Here is a 23819-nt window from a genome sequence, read left to right on the forward strand (position 1 = left end):
AATGGTTACGGAAGCCTTTTAGTGCAATATGAAGGTGTAGTTCCTCGGTTACAATTTTAAGTGGTTGGTGTATGTTTAAAAGATGGCGTCTGATATAAATAAAAGTCAGGGACGTTATCGGTTCTGGTGTAAATGAAAAGCAGTAAAATGTTAATGTGACATGTGCTTTCCTTACATCATAGTCATTATTTTTGAAATAAGTTAATGGGAGAACCTGGACGAACCATATTATAGTTTAAAAAAGTGCCAGCAATAAAATACATGTAGTATTTCTTCTGCATTACTAGTTGAAGAATGTATTCGGGTAGATTGCTTTTTATCAAGTATTTCATGAATTTGTATGTATGTAGTTTTTTTAGATCCTCCTGCAAGCAGGAACTCGCGAGGAAGCCTCATTGGCTTTTCAAAGCCGCAAGCCTGACCGAAGTCAATCTCTTAGATTCATATTTCACGTCCATGATTATTACTCTTATGATTGTCAACAACTCTGTAACTGGACGACATACATTAATCTTGGAGTGACTCGAACTCGGGACCTTATGATTGAAAGACACCGTTAACCACTGAGTTAACACTCCACAGTGTTCCTTCTTGAGAAGGAAGGAAAGTTCTTTCTTACTGGAAATGACGAGCTTCAAGTTGACGTTAATTAATCTTGGCTCGAACTGGGGACCTTATGATTGGAAGGAGCTTATGATTTATAAAGATTTTATCATATCAGCAGAGCGAGTATTTCAGTTTCTATGTTAGTGTTGATGATACAAATAATTCAGAAGAGAGACTATCATGGTTATCGGGGTTCACGTGTTTACAATAGTAGGTCAAACTTTACTGAGCCCAAATTTTAGTATACAAACGTTAGTAAAATGTTCAGTCAAAGTAATAATAGAAGGGGTTTTCTTCAATGAAGCAAATTGCCTAAGTAGAGGTTGCAGATACATTGAAGAAAGAACATGTAACCATTACATTTGACTGGTCACCTTTGATTTGACCGGCAGTTACTTTTGAGAAGCCTGTTGAAAGACAAGCTTGCTACTGGCTAATCCAGATTCCGACCATGCATTATAACATCGGTACTCATTTTATTGTTCAAGTTAAGTTGAAAAAATACTTATTTTCTCATGGATGTAAAGGAGGGAGAACTGTACCAATACGTCCTAGAACCGCTTTGCCGATATCGAAAACTAAAGCTAAACAAAAACACACTGAAGCCCACGAACTTATATCATATTTCTGGACTCGGAACTATACATAGCATGAACTCAACTAGAAATGTACAATTCCGTTTACCGCAATATGAATATCTTGCCAATGGCACTTATAGGGATCCGTTGAAAAGGGGGCGCTACAGTTGTAAACAAAATGGTTTAGAATCACACAGGGGTTCCTTGCATGCCCTGCACTTTAGGGGTCCTTGCACTTTACAGCTGGTTATACAAAACAACAAAACTGCAAACCTACTCTGCCATGCATGGCAGACGGAACGTACATTTTACTGAAAGATCAGAAGATTCTCGCGGCTAAAGGACTCTACTTTGAATATCCATGCATGGCTAGCCATGAAAACCGACAAGCTATGTGAATCCTTTCATGCTGTCCAGACGAGAACTGTGCCCAGTTTTGTGATTGATCAGCAGCCTCCTCCTCATCCACCTGTGCAAGAAGAAGAGCGTTCACAAAGTTTCTGGTGTACAAATCAACTTTATATCAGTAAATATATTTGTCACCGGCTGGGCACCTACATCAACCTGACACAGGATAACGTATCATACAGCGGAACAAAAACTGCACTGGATTACAGATTCTCTAAACGATCTTCATGATACACCTGACACGATGTCATGTAAGTTAGTCAAATAGGCACAACGTCGTGAAGGTGTTGGTTTGATGTAACGTTAGGCCTAACTTAGTAGTACCGGAGACATTTGCACGTTGGGCACCTTCCATTCAAAACGTATATTGAAAGAGTGAAGCCTTATTGTGTCCAATGGCCTACTGTAGCTGTTTATTGACAAAACTGTTTATTGTCTGTGTGTTGCCCAAGTTCAAAGTACAAAAAGAGTAGCATAGGCATGCTGCTGGTAGTACTAACCAAAGTAGTTTCAGACAGCCTTCATGGGAGGATCCAGGCTTTTTAAAAGGGAAGGGTGTGACCCTAAGGTCATTGAAGTGGACTCCCATTAATGAGAGGGGTATCAGGGAGTTCTTCCCAACCTCCAAAAAGAATATTTGAAGTGGTACACTCCAAGGCATATTTAGGTTATATTTATTTATAAAATAAGCCTATCCGAATGTTTAACATGTATACATGCATGGTTTTGCTAAAATTTAATTTTGTGAAATTCTAGGTCTGTGAGCAGTCAAATAGTTGTAGCCCCATATAGAGGCCTAAATCTCTTTAATTTATTTAGGAACATATCCAGCTATATACATGTGATATGTCTTTGTCCGAATGACACTGTCAGACCCAGAAGTTTACAATTGTTATAGCTTGGAATAGTTACTGTACATAAAAGATTGTATGGAAGCACCACAATATATTTGTCATAAATACAGGGTTCATGCTTGGAAGGAAACTGTGATATTTTATTTTACTGATCATTGTTGCTCATATGTGTGTTAGTTCGTAATGTGTACAGGCAGAAAATGCGCAACAGCCTTCTTTCATTTTTTACTGCCAAGTTGGGAAAATCAACTGGCACCATTAAATAAGCTGAATTTTGAGGCTCAGGACAGTACATCCTGAATGAAAATGTGTCAACAGTATTCCAATCTTATTTTGAGGATTACAATGTTTGTTTAAATTGCTGACCAAATGCAAAACTCAGCATGTACAATAATGGGATCGATAGTCGAAGATATTGAACTTTAGTTATCAGTGGCTGCAGTTTGCCCAATAACATTGGAATAAGACATACTTTAGCCAGCTTTTTACACACTCTGATTTTTGCACCTAACCCTGAAAGAAATGACTCATGTGAAACGGCTTATTTGATATCTTCAAACAAATTTGTGAACTTAAAATATTGACAAAAGTATTTGATAATCAAAAGCAAAGTTTGAGCAATTTTAGAGCTGCTAATATGTGATGTGTGGAAACATTTTCTCCACCTGGAATGACAGTATCTTGGTTACTGTAAAGTGTAAACTTGGTGTCAAATATGCCTTTTGTTTCTGCTATTTCAGATATATTGATTGCCGGTGTGGTTGTTTTGGTCGTCGTCGCTTACATGTTGGGGAAGAGATCTACCAACGATCATGTAAATAGCTGTGTTGATAAACACAAACCCAAGGTGGTGAGCACGGTCAATATAGAAGATTTATCCGATGCGACTGCCTTCTGCCGTTGTTGGAAATCTGGAAAGGTATTCAGCTTCATCTAGTCTGAAGGTTTTTGCCACACTCCTGGCGCAATAACTTTTCCAACTAGTAACGCACCATGGTCTCGCTGATTCATTTGGCTGGATCCTCTTTTGTTTACAAAACATGAAATAAAAGGGAAACAAAATGATCAAATTTTAATTCAATATATGCCGTAATCCATGTAAGTATCTCTGAAAATACTATTGGAACATACACATGGATGTCTAAAAAGAAGAAAATGATACATAACAAGACTGCTACAGTTGCCTGTTTAAATCGCCTTTTTAGGCACCTACGGAAAAAAAAAAAATCTTTTTGAGAAGAATTTCAGCCTGCATATTATTCACATGTTAAAGCACAGTCAGCAAAAGTTTAGTCAAATTGCAACATGCAAATTTATGCAAAGATGTATAGTAGGATTTCTACACAAATTTATGTACCTGTAGATAACAATATTTATTGACCATTAAAAATGATTGGCAAGGTGTGAAATATGATTCCTCCCAAACCTGTTTTCTTAACTGCATTCTTTACTGTTGTTGTTTATTTCAGTTTCCCTATTGTGATGGAAGCCACAACAAACACAACAAGGGTTGCGGAGACAATGTTGGCCCTCTGCTGCTGAACAGGAGGAGCTAGAGTTCCTGATAATAAGCATTGCCATGAAACAATTATATAACATTTCAAAATTGGTATAAGGTTTCAATAAACTATATAGAAAAAAAAAACTGTACAATACAGGCCAAGAAAATGAACTCAAGAAAATGAACTCATTGCAGTGGTTCAAGCAATCATAATTTTATCCTAAAAGCAATTGGCCATTCAACTTTCTTGAAGTTTTTAGTCATCCATGACTTAACACCTTTTTTAGAATGGGTACTGAGGTGGTTTTACTTATGTAAAAGCAAATAAATGAGTAAGATGAATATTTTTATCTTAAAGGATTATCTACAGTAGTGACCCTTCACGGTTGCATTTACTTAAATATAAGCCAGGGAGCTGTTTTCCTCATAAAAACCGTTCATCCCAAGATATTGAAATGGAAATGTCATTTAGCAAAATACTTTAGACAATGATATTGACTCAGTGGGATGAGCTTTCCTTCAAGTAGGTTCCCGTTTTTATTATTCATAGCTTTGTTTGTGTTTACCATGTTGTTGTAAACCTGTTACAAAATTAGCAAGATACCATTTTGCTGAAATTCCGTGCCTTATTCCGCCCCCCCCCCCCCATTTGCTTCACGTTATAGCTAGCTACTCTAACATACCATAAACAAATACATTACAAATCTTAAAGGATTATCTACAGTAGTGACCCTTCACGGTTGCATTTACTTAAATATAAGCCAGGGAGCTGTTTTCCTCATAAAAACCATTCATCCCAAGATATTGAAATGGAAATGTCATTTAGCAAAATACTTTAGACAATGATATTGACTCAGTGGGATGAGCTTTCCTTCAAGTAGGTTCCCGTTTTTGGTTCCTTGCTTTTTGCAAAGCAAGGAACCTATGCGTTCAACTTGGCGTGTGTGTGTGTGTGTGTATGTGTGTGTGTGTGTGTGTGTGTGTGTGTGGGTTTGTAAAGGGCGTATATCGGGGATACACACTGGAAAAATGACCCGTGAACTGGGGCTATCGCGCAGAACGGGGATATCCCCGATTTTATTTTCACTCGGAAAGCACTTTTTAGACTTCTTGGAGCACGCCCTCAAATTTTCGTGGCCGTTTGAGCACTATCCTCGGTTGGCCGTCAAAACGTCTTTTTGCGTGTGTTAAGTGTGTAAGTGTCGCATATAGTCTATTACCACACATCCGTAAAGCTACGTCCCCGATCGCGAGAGATGATGACCACTTCACGTGTGTCCCCGATTTCATCCAAGTGATTACTTGTCAGCTACATAAGGTAGGTATCACTTGTGATTTTCTTTATTAATGTTTGACAGAAATCCCCCAGCAGTTTAAGGGTTTTCTCAGTAAGCTTAAGCGCTGCAAAGTTCCACCGATCGTCAGTGGTTAGGCCCATGATAGGTTAGTAAAAGGTTAGGCTAGTTAACATTGTTCTGTCATAAGGCCTACACACCGGAGGAGCTAGATGTAGGCTACTTGCAGTTGTATCGTTACTTTGCGCAGTTTATTTAGCATCGTAATTCTTACTACAGCTGCAGTAGACATGCTATAATGTCAAAGCACATGTCTACACGGGCCTAACTAGATACAACGTTAGGCTACTAGTACTACTGAACATTTAGGCCTAACCTATCATACTAGGTTAGTACAAGGAGTAGGAGTACCTAGGCTATTCTACGTAGGGTACTGCCATTAACAACAATGACACACTATAGTAGCACTAGTAGTGAGGTCTTCCTTATGTTATTTTCAAGTGGCTGACAAACTACTGACTGTTAGGGTCACTGTGAGCAGTGTGACAGCTATTTGGAAATTAAAGTGTTAGATGTCACAGTTGTCATGTCATATATTGATTCATCAGCAGTGGTTGGGCATTTTATACTAAAGAGCTCAAGTGACATGGCCAAAATTGTAGAGATGTGTTGTCACTTTGGCCATAGATACAACTGCTTATACTGTGACTTCCTCAAAGAATGGTGTCTCTTTGTTTATGATGAATCGTCGTTCCTTTCAGTTTACAACTTCAACATTTTTCATTGCTTGAACTTTGAACATGCCCATATCTAGGCTATCTTAAGTTAAGAGTTGGCCTGAGAAAAGAGCTGGTGATTTAAGTTTGAGGTTAGGTATTTTCTATCATTGCATAGAGTCCTGTACCTAGTTATTAGGATATTTAATCCAATTAGGGAACATAGCCAATTCATAATTGTCAGTGATATGTGGAACAAATGTTAATACTATTGTATTAGGCCCACAAAGTTTGCAGTGACCTGTAATAGGCGTCATGACATTGTCTGAAGTAGAACTAGCAGCAAGCTTGAGTACATTTATTCTGCTATAGACATGCATGGAGTTTATTTCTAAGGCCTTTATTTTTTATCACAGTTTTACAGCAGAAGTGTCACTGTTGTGAGCAAGTTCTGATTAATGTAACGCCATGGAATGGGGTTGGGATGTGAGCAATTTTGAATTTGGACAAAATAAAAATTTCCTTGTCAAAATTTTAAGGAGCTCGAACCATACGTTGAGAACTGGAAGTAGCGTATAAGTTAGCTCCATTGAATTGAGTAAAAAGGTCTAACTCTACTGTCATAGAGTTAGATATTGTAACAAGGGCATGTTTGAAACAAACTCCTGTAGTAACAGTTGTTTGCGCTTCACCTTGAGTGATATTTCAAATGTCTCATCATGCAAGTTATAACTCTGGAATACATTTTTACGTCTTTGTTTCAGTTAATATGATGAGGACCAGGACCAGAAGACGTGGAGGTCCACTGGAGGAGGCATTAACATATATTAATGTCAAAGACAAAGAAGCTAGTTTTTGTGTTCTGCAAATAGCACAGAAAGGTGAATATTTAATACTTCCATCAATGTAATCATTGAAAAGTATTCACAGTATAACAATTCTTCAACTGTTTATAAGTAACTTAAGCATCTTTCAGATATGATTTAGACAAAATAGTAGCTTCATAATAGGTTACCAAGGAACAACTAAGCTGTCATCAGGAAGTTGATTACCTGGGTCCATAAGTAGGGCACAATATGGACTGATTATTTAGTAGTAGCCATACAGTATTTAGTGTTGCTATGTTTAAAATTTCTGTTTTTCAGTTTTAATTGTGCTGTTCATTTCATGCATTTGCTTTCTTATTAACAATATCCTTCGGCATTCAATATTTTGATTAAAGGTAGAGGGGTGATAACCACCACATCATTTGCAAAGGGGCAGTTTCTGCTGCAATACAGTGGAAACTTTCATTTGTTCCATCTGGCTTTAGTGTTTGGTTCCCTTGCTGCTTCAATTTCAATCAAGTGCAGTTACTCAGTTGCCTTTTTACATTCAATTGTGTTACTCCTTTACTATGTTACAGATATGAGGCTATTAAGAAATGCCACTTCTTAGAAAAGAGAATTTTACATTGAGGGAAAATGTTGTATGCAGAGCAAAACTACCACTTATGTAATATCTGAAGCTTAAATCTAACTTCGATCCCCAGCATTTGTCATTTTGTTAGAAATAGCACTTTTTTTATGACTTACATTTTCCTGTAATGAGAACAGTACAAGTCTAAGGATAAAGACAGTAACCCTCTGGAAGACCACATATGCCATATATTTAATCAGATTTTTTTATTGTTTAATCGAAGAGCATTTAACTATTTCATTTCATTTATTTGTTTTTCCTCAATGTACATGTTTAACAGTAAAGAATTACTAACATAAATGAGGGAGTGGCAAAGAAAACCTTGCAAAGCTTAACAAGTAGGGCCACTCACCATGCAAAGGAAAATATATCAAAACAATACAAAAACCAACCGCCCCCTCCCCCTGCCAATTATTATTTGTTACTTTTTTATTGTTACTTTTTCTCTTTTTTTCCTTCTGATATAGGGACCAAACATCCACTTGTCAGTGATGAAAGTTTGACTATAAGGAAGAAATTCAAGGAGTCACCCCTCACCAATACAGCCAATAACTTCAAAACAGCAGTGCCCTCTAGACCCAAAAAAGTACCTTGGTCAGAAGAAGAACAGGCTGCAGTTAAGCGTCACCTGGGTAACTTCATAGCTATGCAAAAGCTGCCAGGAAAGGAAGCTATTCAGGCGACCTTGAAGAAAGAGAGGTGTCTTCAGAAAAGAAATTGGAGAAACGTTAAGGACTTTGTTCGAAACAGCATAACTCCAAGAGCTAGAAAGTCAGGAAGAGGTCTCTTTCACTGATTTCATAGTTACCTTAGTGAAACTCTAACTTATAGCTTCATCAGTGAGAATGTAAAATGGTAACATTTTCAATAAAAGGCATACGTTAGGGACAGTCTTATAGGCTTTTGAGAGGTTGAGACTTCAAATGAAAAGTGGGCCAATCAGAGGAATGAGTACACAGGTGATCACACATTGACAATGGGGAGCACTGTTATAAGTATCCCCATTGGGTGCTAGGGTTCATAGACATGTGTATGTCTTTTGCTATAACATACATTTGTGTAGCTAATTAAAACATGATCAAGAGAAATCAGTTTTGAACACATTGTTAAGGTTGATGACATGATGCTGCTGTAGTGATGTTTGAAATACAATGTAAACAGAAGGTGTGAATATGAGTTAGACAAGTTCTGTTCATTGAAATTGGGGACCACTGTTATATTCTGGTCCGTAGTTGTATGCCAACAAGTATGAAACATTTGCATTGTGTCCTGTGAATGTTGATGTATATACTTAAGGACCTTAAGTACAGAACAAGATGTTCAGAGCTGCTGGAGTTTACAAGAGAGCTGCTGTGACTATCATGCCAGGGATAAAGCTTGGATAAACCTTTTTTTTTTTTTACTGTAGCTTTGCCACCAGTTGGATGGTTACCTTGTATTATTCTCTACTGGAAGCCATGTCACTTTTCCTTTGTGTTCCAGCAAGAGGTGGGGGTGGGGGGTTAGAGGAGCACGGAGTTTTAGTGTGAATCATGTGGACAGTTTGCAACTTTTGACTAAACTGATGTTAGTACTACCCTTGGTGTGAATGTACCAGAGGTGTACAACACGCTAGGTCACCGCACACTGGAAATGGGGAGCACTGTTAATATTCCCAGTTGCATTCCAGGGTGCCTTAAATTATTTGTGTGTGTTCCTAATGTGGCTAACTACTTTTGAGTATAGTTTACACACATACTAGAATGTCCAGTTTAGGTCACTTCACCACCTCTGGGAGCTTAAATGACAGGAAGACATCTAATGTCATCCCTAGCCTATTGTTGGTGAAGTGGTGGTGGAATCAGTGTAAACTGATTCAAACATACTTTGTGACAACAAATTGGGAAAGGAGGATTGTTGCTTTTTTCCATTTAAGTAGTTAACAAATTATGCAAGTTCAGTTGAATTCACACTGAGTACAACTACCTGGCCTTTAATTACAGAGAGAAAAGGTCATGCATATACTGATAACAGTATTATTACTTTTTGCCCTTAAATTTTCTTTCACTCTTTTTCATTGTTTGTAATTTTAACTGCTAGCTTTGTAAGCTTTTTTCCTCATTCAACCTTCTGATTATATGTTACAGGACATCATGATTGTTTGAGTGAGGTGAGTGTGATGGTGATAAAGGTAGTTTTGTGTTGGCTGTCATCTGGTTGAAGACATTTCTCAGCAAAATTTTCTTGAAAAGAAAGCTATTCATGCATGTTCTCTCGAAGGAATCGAGAATAAACCTCAAAACCACTCAGCACGTATAACACCAAATATAACTGCCAGGACCAAAAATATGATGAAGAAATCTCATGTACTGCTTTATTTCATCATTGTTATTTTAGAGATGACTTAATTTGTTGGTTTAAGTTAGAAAGTATAAATTATGTTTTCTGTTGGATTTTTAACGACCTTCTACATTCATATGCTCATAACAAATGTTTGATTATTGCTGCAGAATGACACAGTTTTTGAGTTTGTGTTAGTGTAGTTTCAATAATCAAGCAAAAGTCAAAGAAAAAAACTATGGTTTCTGAATGTGCTTGTGCCTCATCAACTTTATGTCTTTAATGGTTTAAGTAACTGTTTGAAGGAAAGTTGCTATTCTGAAAGCAATTAAGCATGAAAATTTTTTAACAGTGTTTTACAGTGTAATAGTTGGATTTTACTTGCTGCAACACAGGTACATTTGTTGCAAAAAGGTCAGTTTTACTGGCTTCCAAAAGAAGCATAACCATACATTAAAAAGAGTCAATGTGTTGAACCAAAGTAGTTAAGGTAGCCTGATGTTTAGGTTGAACATAATACATGTTTATCATTGATTGGTATAGAGCATGTTAAATTAGTGATTTATTCAGCTGGCAAGACCTTGTAAATATGTTTGTGGTGCTAATCCATCAGATTTTGGTTTTCAATTTATCATTGTTAAAAGAATACTCAGCATTTCCATGCATGTTCTGTCATAGCTTCTATGAATTGTGTTTTCTTTGAGTTTTCAACAATTATTCTCTGACACTATGGTGGGGTGCACACAACCATTATTTATCTTCTCTTAAATGTGTTTAATATTTGTTGAGTTTAAAATAAATACATGTTAGCTTGTTGTAGAATGAAGAACACTTCTTTCCATAGTTGTTTTTATTTCATTGAGTAAATCCCTATTTAGTGTTGCATGCTACATTGAGGGCTGATGCAGCTTACCTTTTAAATGTTCATTGGGAGCATGCACAGTTCATTATCCCACAATATGACTATTCATGTAAGATGTTGAGCAAGTCTCAATGAGAGATAACAGGCCAGGTCTAGATAAACTGATGGTAGCAGTATGTACCAAACATGTGACAATGAAAGATACATATAGGCACGTAGGGGACCACTCCAAAGGAGAACCTCTTCATTGTCCTCCTTGGATGTCAAGCAGTATATGTAAACATGAGGTTGCCATGCAGACATATTAATGGCTTACAAAACCCAACATTGTCATGTAAATTCATGATATGGACAACCATGCAATGACAGCCCTCACATTTATTTCTAAAACTTGTGATAAGAGATATAGGTCAGAGGGAACAATAGGATGTCCTCGATTTGAATGTAACAGGTACCTTTCCTACACTAAAATGACTGTAACATACAAAATGGGGACAAGCCCCGATCTCATGTTAAGGGCACTATACTATGTGTGTCCACACTTGGGTGGTAAGGGACCCTTCATGGAAGGAAGCATAATTTGAACTGATTCAATAGCCACCTTGAAGAGTCAGAGGGTAATGACGCCAGTGCAGCTAATATTTAAGCCATATGACCCTTAGAACAAATATCCCCGATTATCCCCTTAAAAACCTACTGCCCCGTTTGGAGCCCTAAACAGGTATGTGTGTATGTGACGCTTGGCTTGTGTACACGATATCTCAATAAGGAAATGATGTATCATGATGAAACTTGTTGGGTGGATAGCCCATAGTAAGAGGAAGATCCCTATTGTTTTTGGTGCCCGCAAAGGTCACCAAAGGTCAGTTAGATGCCAAAAACCAATATATTAAAAACAGCAATAACTCCCATTGACAGGGTCCGACATGGTTGATATTTTGGGAGTAGTTGTGAATGGGGTAAGGCATCGTTTCCAAACATAACGGTAATGTGATCGAAGGTCAACAAAGGTCAATTAATGATAAAAAACTAGTATTTTTGCGATAACTTGAGAACGAAATGTCCGTTAGGGTTGGGAGTTGCTTCAATGTAATCCAATTGTCGACCCGCACCTGGGTGACCCTTGACCTCAATTTGACCTTTGGTGACCTTTACATGTTTTTGGGGATTTTTACAGTTTTGATGCTATTTTCAGATGTCAAAGGTACCTTCTGAACATAAATGTCAATAGGTTGACCCCGTGTGACCTTTATGTGCGAAGTTATATGGGGTCAAAGTTTTTCGGTCGGAGTTAGGATGGTTGCACAGACTTTTCGTTTTGTTTTTTGGAATCAGGAGATTAAACTACATCTGAAACCAAGGTCAAAAGGTCAAAGGTCACATTAGAAAAAATGTGCTTATTTTGGGAGGAAACGAGCAAAAAAGAAAATGTTTGGTTTTGATGCTAGATTTGGATACCAAAGGTACCTTCCGATCAAAAATGTCAATGGGTTGACCCCCGTGTGACCTTCGTGTGCGAAGTTATACGAGGTCAAAGTTAATTTTCAGACATTTAATGCAATAACTCCCAGTTCCAAGGTGTGACGTGGTTGATATTTTTGGACAAGTTGCAAATGGTATAGGGGAATATTTTCAAACTTAACGGTCATGTGATCCAAGGTCACCAAAGGTCAATTAATGATAAAAAACTAGTATTTTTGCGATAACTTGAGAACAAATTGTCCGTTAGGGTTGTGAGTTGCTTCAATGTAATCCAATTGTCGACCCGCATCTGTGTGACCCTTGACCTCAATTTGACCTCTGGTGACCTCTGGTGACCTTTTTGTGTTTTGTGGATTTTTACAGTTTCGATGCTATTTTCAGATGTTAAAGGTACCTTCTGATCATAAATGTCAATGGGTTGACCTCCGTGTGACCTTTGTGTGCGAAGTTATACGAGGTCAAAGTTAATTTTCAGACATGTAATGCAATAACTCCCAGTTCCAAGGTGTGACATGGTTGATATTTTTGGAGTAGTTGCAAATGGTATAGGGTAATATTTTCAAACTTAACGGTCATGTGATCCAAGGTCACCAAAGGTCAATTAATGATAAAAAACTAGTATTTTTGCGATAACTTGAGAACAAATTGTCCGTTAGGGTTGGGAGTTGCTTCAATGTAATCCAATTGTCGACCCGCATCTGGGTGACCCTTGACCTCAATTTGACCTCTGGTGACCTTTTTGTGTTTTGTGGATTTTTATAGTTTCGATGCTATTTTCAGATGTTAAAGGTACCTTCTGATCATAAATGTCAATGGGTTGACCCCCGTGTGACCTTTGTGTGCGAAGTTATACGAGGTCAAAGTTAATTTTCAGACATTTAATGCAATAACTCCCAGTTCCAAGGTGTGACACGGTTGATATTTTTGGAGTAGTTGCAAATGGTATAGGGTAATATTTTCAAACTTAACGGTCATGTGATCCAAGGTCACCAAAGGTCAATTAATGATAAAAAACTAGTATTTTTGCGATAACTTGAGAACGAATTGTCAGTTAGGGTTGGGAGTTGCTTCTACGTAATCCAATTGTCCACCCACATCTGGGTGACCCTTGACCTCAATTTGACCTCTGGTGACCTTTTCGTGTTTTGGGGATTTTTACAGTTTCGATGCTATTTTCAGATGTTAAAGGTACCTTCTGGTCATAAATGTCAACAGGTTGACCCCTCGATGAGCTTTGTGTGTGAAGTTATACGAGGTCAAAGTTAATTTTCAGACATTTCAGGCAATAACTCCCAGTGCCAAGGTGTGACAAGGTTGATTTTTTTGGACAAGTTGCGAATGGTATAGGGGAATATTTTCCAACTTAGCGGTCATGTTATCCAAGGTCACCAAAGGTCAGCTAATGTTAAAAAACTAGTATTTTTTATTTAGAAAATGGGCAAAGAAAACATGTTTGAATTTTTAGAGTTTTGATGCTCCGTTTAGGTCTCACCGATCAAAAATGTCAATTGGTTGACCTACGGGTGACCTTTGTGTGTGAAGTTATGTATACAAGTTCAAAGTTAATTTTTAGACATTTAATGCAATTAAATCCCAATACCAAGGTGTGACACGGTTGATAATTTGGGACAAGTTGTGAATGGGGTGGTGGAACATTTTCAAACTTAAAGGTCATGTCATCTGTGGTCACCAATGTTATCATATCTGTTGACCCGCTTGTAGGTGACCTTATACTTCTTACATTTTCGACGCCATATTTAGATCTCAAAAGTGCCTTTTGATCAAAAATCCGATCACATTTTGTGATCACAAAAGTGTTGGCTATAGTGTTGGTTACTTTATGCGTACATGTAGGGCCACAATTGCTTGGACTATTTGAGCCCAATCTTGCTTGATAATATGTGTATTGTCATATACCCCAAGCAAGGAACCACAGTGCCCTTGGGCTCTTGTTATTATTCATAGCTTTGTTTGTGTTTACCATGTTGTTGTAAACCTGTTACAAAATTAGCAAGATACCATTTTGCTGAAATTCTATGCCTTATTCCCCCCCCCCCCCCCATTTGCTTCACGTTATAGCTAGCTACTCTAACATACCATAAACGAATACATTACAAATCATCATTTTAACAAACATTTGATTGTGTAAGGAAAATATCATGGAGCTAATATTACAGAGACTTGGATTTTTAATTAGGCAATGTTTTGTAATAATATAATTGTAATAATTCCATCTCTATGGTGAATTTTTCTTCATACCTTCAATAGTTACACCTTGACATCATTTTCTTCTGTTCTTTTTGTGAGATATGGAATTATTTCATCCATGTTAGTTGTCATCTCAACGTCATGTCCTATCAATAAGTGCCTTTAGATGTTCACTTATTCAAATTGATTCTTGTGTTTGTTTTTGACAGTTTTCCAATCTTTACTCAAAATGAGATTATTTGGTCAAATTAAGACATCTGGTCTGCAATCTTTCACCTTTTGAATGTTTCAAAGTGAGAAAGTTATGGTGAAATTAATTGAATTCGCAACATTTCATTATTCCTCTTTCATAAGACCATTAATCACATGCAAGAAGCAAAAAAATAATCATCAAATAATAACAAAAAAAAAACATATGCTTTCTCAATGTTTTAATTTCTTTTGGGAAGTAAATATTTATGATGGTGACGATTTAAAACTGTTATACGTTGAACCTTGGATCAACGAGTAAACGATGGTGGTTTAGGTATGCTTTAAGTTTGAATAAATTTAATAGTTAAATTAAATTCTTTCTGCCGTTTCATTTGTTTGTAATATTTGTACTGGGTGTGACATTGTGCTACCTGCTAGCAGCCGCATGGAACAAACGTTGTGAGAGTTCATGTACATTTGGAATGGAAGATTATAGGTAGCACCTCCCCCCTTATTCCATCCCCCCTCCAGGCGACATGACATCCTACCCCTCCCCCCAATCCCCCCCCCCCCGCAAAAGATACGACTAGTCAGTTCTGGAAGTTAACGAACATGACCGCTATACTATTACATACAACGAAACTGCAAAGAAATTGTTGCCAAATGAAAGTATAATAATAATAATAATAATAATCAGCAGTTATTTTAACGACGCTTAAGCGACCACAAATGTGGGAGACACCCGCAAGGGCTTATGGATTACAACTTACACGTCGGGTGGCTTCCAATTCAACATTTTAACTCAAATTTGGAATCTTTTCAATTTAGAAAGTGTGACGTGCTGTTCAGAAATGTACTTTCAGCCATGGGTGCCTCGTGTATGTAATATAGTATCAATGATAAGCCTACTGCCTGGTTTGCCTGATTTGATTTTGGTATCTCTTGTTGCAACGCTGAAGAAAATATAAATATACTGGTATCTCACTTGCAACAGGATAGGCCTGTAACTGACATATGATGATAGAATTTACACAAAGTTCAAGGCTGATATATAGTCTCTTGTTTGTTTCACTGGAAAGTAGTTTTCTATTTTGGTAATAATAGAGAATAAAACCCTTGGTGGGATTTTGTTTCTGTTCAATTCGGAATTATATAGGAACTGACACTGAGTATAAAACGACCCTATAGTAACAAAAAAGTCACTTCTTTCCATGAATCTGGGTAGGGAGGAAGAATCATAGGGGGATGGGGGGGGGGTGGGCAGGGTTGTTAGTTAAGCTACTGGATGTCATCATTGGTTCGGTAAAACTGCAATATCATGTTTCCTTTCCTAACGGCCAGTCCTGGTAGCGACGGACTCATTCAGCAGAATTTTATACACACTTTGGCGGCTAATTGGAGCTTTTTTGTCGATGGCTATGATTTGACTAAATTCACCAGAGAGCAAGGGCGTGCTATCACTACTTCAATCCCGAATCTAGGTTAAGTGTTTCACTAAGTTAGGAACTACTCGCCCTATATCTTCTAGAAAATATGTGCAAAAGTCCTCGCCAACAGAATTAAAGCACACTCTACACTCTATTATAAGCGCATATCAGACTGTTTAATCAAGAATCGGTTTATTTGGTGAAAACTTCGTTTATATTAAATTCCTTCATAGAAAATTATTTCTTCTTCAAGAAAAGCGGTCTTCTTTTTCTGTGTAGATTTTGAAAGAAAAAAGCGTTCGATATCATAGAGTGGAGTTTTATCTTGAAATCTCTTGATTTTGTTGTTTTAATTTGGCGAGAATTTGATTAACTGGATAAGCACTTTATAGCGGTAGAATCACAAACAACGGATATTAATGTGGTGATTTCAATATCACTATAGAAGGGTACGTCAGGGCTGTCCGTATCTTTGTACCATGGGCGGCGATCATGGGGGGATGGGGGGGGGGACATGTCCACCAATATTTTAGGTGGGGGGATATAGTATCTAATATCCCTCCCAATATTTGGTGGCATAGTCTTTTTGTGTGGCTATACAGGTGCGTATCCAGGGGGGGGGGGGCGTTGGGGGCGCGCGCCCCCCGGGTAAGAAAAAGAGGAGAGAAAAAAAAGAGAAGAAAAAAGGAAAAAAGAGGGGAAAAAAGAGCAGGAAGGAGAGGAAGGAAGGGAAAAGAAAAAGAAGAAAGAAGAAAGAGAGAAAAAGGAGAAAAGGAGGGAGCAAAAGAAAAACGCGAAGACACCGGGAAGAGAAAGAGGAACAGTGACATCATTACAGCGCTGAAGGGTAGCCAGTGACGGATTTCGTAAAAGTGTGACTTACCAAACCCCTTACACCGACAACTCCATTTTTTGACGTTTCCATTTTCCTCTCTCACTAATGATCTATATATATATACTATATATGGTCTATCATAACGCGTGTGTAGAATTGTGCTATGAAACCAACTGTGGCTGGTCTCGAACTCTACCGTGTAGTCGGAGAACATGACGCATTTTTGGATGGGGGCGACCGCCAGCCCCCCCCCCCCATTCAGCATTTTTTTTAAATGATATCGCTAAGTAATTTCAAAATGGAAAGTGCTTAGAGGCAACTTACAAGGCCTGGGAAGTGTCATTTCCAGCGATCTGGGAGACATTTTCGGCCAAAATTTGCTTGTACGCTTCACGCCAACCTATGGTGGCGCTACGCTTAGATAATTTGCCTACAGGCTTCGCCCCTCCCTTGGCAAATTCCTCGCTACGCGACTGTTCGAAATTGTAACGCAAACAGCAGATATCACATCATATTAGTGAGCATGAAAATGGCGTTCCTGGATGAAAAGCCTCAAAATTGTCCGACTTGCCTGAAAAATAACCAACAGTTTTCGCGCGCTTCGCGCGCGTTCAACCGGTTCATGTTATTAAACCTATAAGCAAGCATCGTTTATTAAATCGCATGCCATCGTGTACCGTACGGTCCGTTAAAATTGCGCAGTATACCGCGGGATGCTAATGTAAACAACGACATGTCTCATGTAGATGTATAAAAAGCATGGAGGTCCAATTATGTCAAAACTCTCTTTTACATTAGTAATGGCGAATTAGGGGCTGCACCCCCGCCGCGCAGTGGCGGAGCGTCCATACGGTCAGGGGGCGGATGCCCCCCCCCCCTGACGGTAAGTAACCACTTTCGGTGATCATGCACTGAAGAAGAACTAGTTTTCACTTTCGGTGATCATGCACTGAAGAAGAGCTAGTTTTGCTCGAAAGCTCTGCAAAAACCAAACATTGGCTGTTTTACTTCCAATCACTTACCTAATTTATATATATATATATATATATATATATATATATATATATATATATATATATATATATATATATATATATATATATATATAAAGCTTTATCAAGGAATGAGGTGCAAACTACCGACTCCGTGTATATAAGTAAAAACTTTAAAACCAATTCCCCTGAGCTGAGACGCACCAGCGAACAAACTGTATTCGGAGCGCACAGACGGACCAGCAAGATGTGAAAAGCTTAAATATCCAATTGACGTCCAGCACAGCCATTCATTAAGTTATTACTGGCTTTAATGGTAAGGGCTTCGATTATTTTTCTTTTACTGGTATTGGGTAAGTTATGATATTGTGTGAGAAAAAGGGAGCTCACTTTGACTTTGGAATTGGCCTTGTGTTGTTGTGCTGGCTGTTAGAAAAATGAAGAGTGTGGCTGCGTGAAGTTACTGGAAATTTATGGAGACCTGAGAGATCGAGCGAAAGAATTGGGACAGTGTGCGGATACAAGTAGTGATAGAATACAAGTTACTGAACATTATAAATATTCTCTCATGCTTATCTTTGGATTTCTGAACTGAGTTCCACGCTTCCGCAAGAAACTTTGCAGCTGTTGTCGGGACTATACTTATACACCCATCCTCTACTCGACAGTTTCAGGAAGAAAGTTTGTTGAGCAGAAAATTATTTTCGCTTTCCTGTTATTTTGGTAGGTAGCAATTCTTCGTCGTAAGCTCTACAAGTCATGTGACTCGATACCGATCAAGCCTCTGAACTGTCTGATAACAAATTGTTGTAATAATTGATCAACCATTCTATACCAGTACATGACTATGGCGCGATCATCAACCGAAGCTACCCGGCTGTTCCTGTGGTCCTTACCTCGATCGTGCAGCACCGCCTTCTCGAAGTGCATGACCTTTGTCGACGACATCGACGTCTGGATGGAACCCTACTGCGCATGTCACTTTAACGAAACGTTCTACAATCCGAATTTCATGGTTGGAAATCCGCACGCAGAGGACATGAGGAGGACGTTGGCGAGAAACGAAGCCAGTGAATTTATGAAAGCAACTATAGAGAGAAGATGAAGAAAAAAATCGAAGGGAATCCGAATGTGATCGATCAGAAAGAAATAAGGTATAACCATCCCAAAATATCGATGACTTTTAATATACGAGTAGTAAAACATGTTATCAAAGCATAGAGTGTCAATTCGCATCCAAGATCACGTTGTTTTATTTTTAAGTTATTTTTAACGAAAAAGTCTTACAGCATTTTGTACTCTCAAAAATCGGTCTGATAACGCTGGATAATGGCCTTAGTGAAGATGACGGATCAATGGAGCAATTTAGGTGCATATTAATATGTTACTGTAAAGTGTGGCAGGGGGTGGGGTGGGGGGTTGGATAGGGAACATTTCTTACAGTTTTAATAGGAGGGTCTTACTCTCAACATGCTAGTGTTTGCCAAAGTTTTTGCGTAACATGCATGGAAGAAATTTTAGGCTCATATTATATCTCTCTTGATATGTATTCTTTTTTTATAGTTATTCTTGGGTGCAACAACAGTTGGAGAAACCAACACCAGGGAAGAAGGTTATTTTTATCAAAGAACCATCACTCGCCATTATTGATCGTCTCGAGTCTTTACCCTGCAACGTTCAATGCCGTCAGAGCTTTATGATTCGGCATCCTGTTGAAATGTACACCTCGTATCGCGAAATGATTCTACGCAGGCTCGACCAAGACGAGCTGGGTAGGGAACCGTTTCGTATTGATAATGTTTTCCCGTTCATACCAATAAAAGATCTCTTCCAGATTCAATATAGACTCTGGAAATATTTTCAAAAAACTTCAGATTTCGAGCCCGTTGTTATTGACGCGCACGATATACTAACTAACGCAAGAGATATTCTCCCGAAATATTTCGAAAAAGTTGGCATCCCTTTTAAAGAGAGATACTTGCAATGGGATGCTAGTGATAACTCTATCATTAAGAAATGGAAGGGATCGGCTGACTTTGTACTTCTTGAAACGAAGACCAATGTCTACTCCCGTGCTGTAAATTCTAGTCGATTCGAAACCCCAAAGGCACAGAGAGGGACACTATCAAACCCAGAAAGGAAACTGACTTCAGAACTGAAAGAATTGGTGGAGGGCGCTCTACCATTTTACGAAGATATGTATCAAAATAGATTACAGTAGATTTGACCATGGCAATACATAAGGTACACTTAGTACGGATCTATATAGTATCAGTAGTTGCGGACATGTAAGACCAGATGATCGCAAATGTCGTTTTCTTAAACTTTGTCATACAGCAAGCACCAGACAAAATTTCAAGATCAACCATAACATTAATCGTCCAGTGTGAACCGGGATAATTGGGTGCCATCGATTAAAAACTGTCGACATATTCTATAAGGCAAATAATTTTGATATACGATGTAGAACATTCAAAACCTGCTAAAAGAAAGTTGATGTTAATTTTAGCTCTCAGACAAATGACCCTTGAAACATTTGAGGCTCAACCCCCCCCCCCCCCACTTTAACAACCATTATAGGAGGTCCCTGGGTAAAATTATTTACATATCTTAATTACTAAAGAATCCAGTCACTTTTGGCAATAGAACCTAGGTATTGTTGGAAAGGTATTGAAATGAGGTTTCCAAAAATGTCTTTGGTTTTCAGAATTGAGCTAATTACAGGCGCGTATTCAGGATTTTCAAACCCGGGGGGCGCGAATTACTATCTAAGCGGAGCGCCACCATCGGTTGGCGCGCAGCGTACAAGAAAATTTCTGGTTTTGAAACCCCCCAGATCACCGGAAACGGCACTTCTCGGGCTTGAAATGACCAACCAGATGTACACTTTTTTCCCTGAGAACCAAGTATTTCCTAATAGTTTTTTTTCCATCCATAACCTTTTTGAAGATTGTCAACCCGGCACACATCATGTTCGACCTGATCGCATCTCCTGTGGGTGTTTGCTTTTGTAGGTGATTCTACGTCGCGGCCCACAATACCCGTCAGCCCACTTTTCAAGGTTTTAAGCCCCATATTTGTTCAGAATTTGAAAATTCACATTCCTCGTGAATAAACTCACTTCAAAACATACCCATAATCTTGTACAAAATTTCATCTATGGACAACCAATATAGAAAAAACTTCCTTCAACCCCTAACAGACCGGTCAAAATTGCACGAGTAGAGGGAAGTGTGATGTAGAATGTTGGTCAGAAATTTTCGAAAATTCAGACACAGTTAATTTATTGGTGTACAAATATTGCAACCTGTTATAACGGCTATTATAAAACTTGGTTGAAGGAAATGAAAAAATAGCAGATATTTCCGAAACCGAACACTACACACATAGGCGTAGGAGGCGCGGCGGCAGTGGCGGAGCTAGGGGTATTGGTCAGGAGTGGCGAGAATGGTCTGAAGGGGCGCTCTCGACACTATCAGAGCCGTATATAGAGAGAGTTTGGCCAACTGGCGATTTGTGACGTCACACGCAAACCATGGGCATCAAAATAGGTCCAGTTGTCGTTACCAGTTGCGCGAAACACGAAAAACACCACACACAATATATAGCAGCTTTGCACACTGTGCTCGTTGCGAACAAACGAAGCGACTCAGAATGTCAGATTTTGACAGGCATACGAGGAACAAAATGGATATCAGGTAATGAATTAGAGTATGCGTTATTTAATGACATTTACGTTTATCTTCACACCTGAAATGCATAGAAAACTAGCTGAAAACCTGTCATTACACTTGTTTTATTTTACGCCTCATACTACTAGTCCTACTTTAGTCATACAAACGAAAAGCACACATCACAGTCCTGGCTAGGCTAGATTACAGACGCACAACTATAGCATCAGGCCTACATTAATAGATCCTTCAATTAAATAAAGTAGACCTACACATAAAATGACAATTTATGCTTCACTGATCTTTTCAGGTTTGCCAAAAAGTAGTTGTACCAGAGGTCATTGTATTAAACTCCAGAAGTTACATAGTAGGATTAATATTCGGCATAACTTTTTCTCTAAAGTCTAATACAACTTATACAAGGGTTGTGAATGGATGAATGGTTTGCCTGAGAAGGTTGAATTGCAAGTAGTGTGAATGGGTTTAAGAATACTTTGGATGAGTACATTAAGCATTGTAATTGGGTATGACATTTGATGTCCTCGGTTTTATTCCTCTCATATAGCCTTAGGGTCCTTAATGGGGACTTGAATGTCTCTCCTGGTCTTTTTTTCTACTAAACTAAACTATATACTTGAGTGTAGGAGTTAGCAATAGTTGGGAGTCTGTGGGCAAACCTAAGAATGATATTGTGGTGTTAATTTCTCAGGAATGTAGTACTAGGCTATAGTAGGTGCAACAGATTGAATGGGTCTGTCGAGAAAAAAAAAACCTGCAACAACTGAATACTGGTGTATGTTGTAGCTTATGTATTTTCCATTAACATATATACTATACGGTCATGTCCTTAATAAGGTTTCATGGATCACACTGACATAGTGTGCCTACTTGTCAGTGTTGTCAACTGAGCACAGGGCTGATGACATCATTCAGTTTGTTATTATGCAGACAGCAAATGGCCATAATGATAATTATTAATTGTTACTTATTCTTCATACTGCCCTTACTTGCCTTACCTGAACAGTGATGTATAAAAATGCAAGAAGTCGTTAAGCTTTTCATTTAAGAATCGTTTCAGCCTGTCCTATTTCAAACATATGATTGGCAGGTTTCCGCGTTACATAGCTTATCAAAATGGAGCTGTTCTGTAAAGCAAGAAAATCACACATATGCATGCATACAAACACACTCATATATAACAATTTCTGAATATCTTTTCAGCTGCCCAAAGGTACTGGAATGCAAGCTCTGTTGGGTGAATTAAAAAACCCTCATTGTACTCTTTTATCATGGTCAGCGTAGCTGGAACCAGCAATGATGGTGATGTGGATTTGACAGTACCTAGACACGAATTCAATAGCTGCTTTGTGTTGAAGTGGGCTCAACTTGCTCAAGGCCATGACAGGATGACGACTAGACATTAGGATGAGTTATCTGTTGCAGAGCTCTATAAACCAGGCAGTTGTTAAAACATCCATTGGGTGACCCTCACAGTCTACCAGGCACTGCATCGCAGAAGCAAAATGAAGTGTGTGTTATACCTTCATCTTATGAGAGTGGAATGGTATCAGTGTGGCCTCTGTCAATTTGGCTTCAAGTCTTTGTTTTCTTGAAAGCTGAGAAGATCTTTCATTGGTTTCACACTGACCTCTGTACTTGACAATTCATGTGTATTTGCCAGCTCAGGAGGAAGCCAGATTTTAATTACATTAACCAATGCTGACTTTTTTTTGGACATGTGGTACATCTGCAAGGAGGTGAAGGAAGCAGTTGGAGTTGCATGGATGTGGAATCTTGTTGATAGTCTGGCAGTCTTATCCACAGATTATCCCAAAGCTTCTCCACATTGCCACATTCAGAACTTGCAGGAATCTAACGAAGCACCCATCAAGGGAATTTGTTTGTATAATTATTGAAAGCTGTGACCTTCTGATGTGACAGACTAATGTGAAATAAAGGGCAGTAGATTACCTTGTAAATGAACCTTGTTATTGTTTGATTGTATCTAATGTTTGCAAAATTTTAAGTTGCATGCTACCAATTGAAACATAATTCTTTCTCTATTAATGGGATAAAAATACTTCTCCTTAAAGGGTGTGGAGACTCCCGCACAAAGAAACGTCTCATGCCGGTTATCTGACCTAGTTTCGAATGCGGTGTAGCAGAAGTGTTAGACACCACCATTGACCCCAGAAAATACGCATACAGCTTGCTACCATCTGTAAAAAGACATTAGTGTACAGTCAATACAAACATCACAGTCAATACCCACAACACAGTGCACATAGCAGCGTGGACATCTCAGGTCTAGATAAAAGATAACAAGGTCTCAGGTTTCATTACTGTCTGCATTTTGTAGCGACACAAAAAAAACTTCACTTGCAAGCAACGGAAAGTAAACTTTTTCAGAGCGCG

General features: G+C 38.5%; 1 protein-coding gene across 1 annotated transcript; it reads left to right on the forward strand.

Moving 5' to 3' along the window:
- The first annotated feature begins 1393 nt into the window (after positions 1-1393).
- On the forward strand, positions 1394-14853 carry LOC139968789 (CDGSH iron-sulfur domain-containing protein 2 homolog). Its single transcript, XM_071973180.1, has 4 exons — positions 1394-1843; positions 3187-3365; positions 3916-4929; positions 11319-14853. The coding sequence occupies exons 1-3, from the start codon at positions 1837-1839 to the stop codon at positions 4000-4002; spliced, it is 273 nt and encodes a 90-aa protein (XP_071829281.1). The 5' UTR covers positions 1394-1836; the 3' UTR covers positions 4003-4929; positions 11319-14853.
- Positions 14854-23819: the final 8966 nt, after the last annotated feature.

Source organism: Apostichopus japonicus, chromosome 6, assembly GCF_037975245.1.
Source record: "Apostichopus japonicus isolate 1M-3 chromosome 6, ASM3797524v1, whole genome shotgun sequence".
NCBI classification, from domain to species: Eukaryota; Metazoa; Echinodermata; class Holothuroidea; order Aspidochirotida; family Stichopodidae; genus Apostichopus; species Apostichopus japonicus.

What these genes read in the sequence shown, in the direction of transcription:
- LOC139968789 (XM_071973180.1), top strand. An exon ending in GTTGTTGGAAATCTGGAAAG is followed by an intron (nt 3,366 to 3,915) that starts GTATTCAGCTTC and finishes TGTTTATTTCAG; the next exon opens with TTTCCCTATTGTGATGGAAG.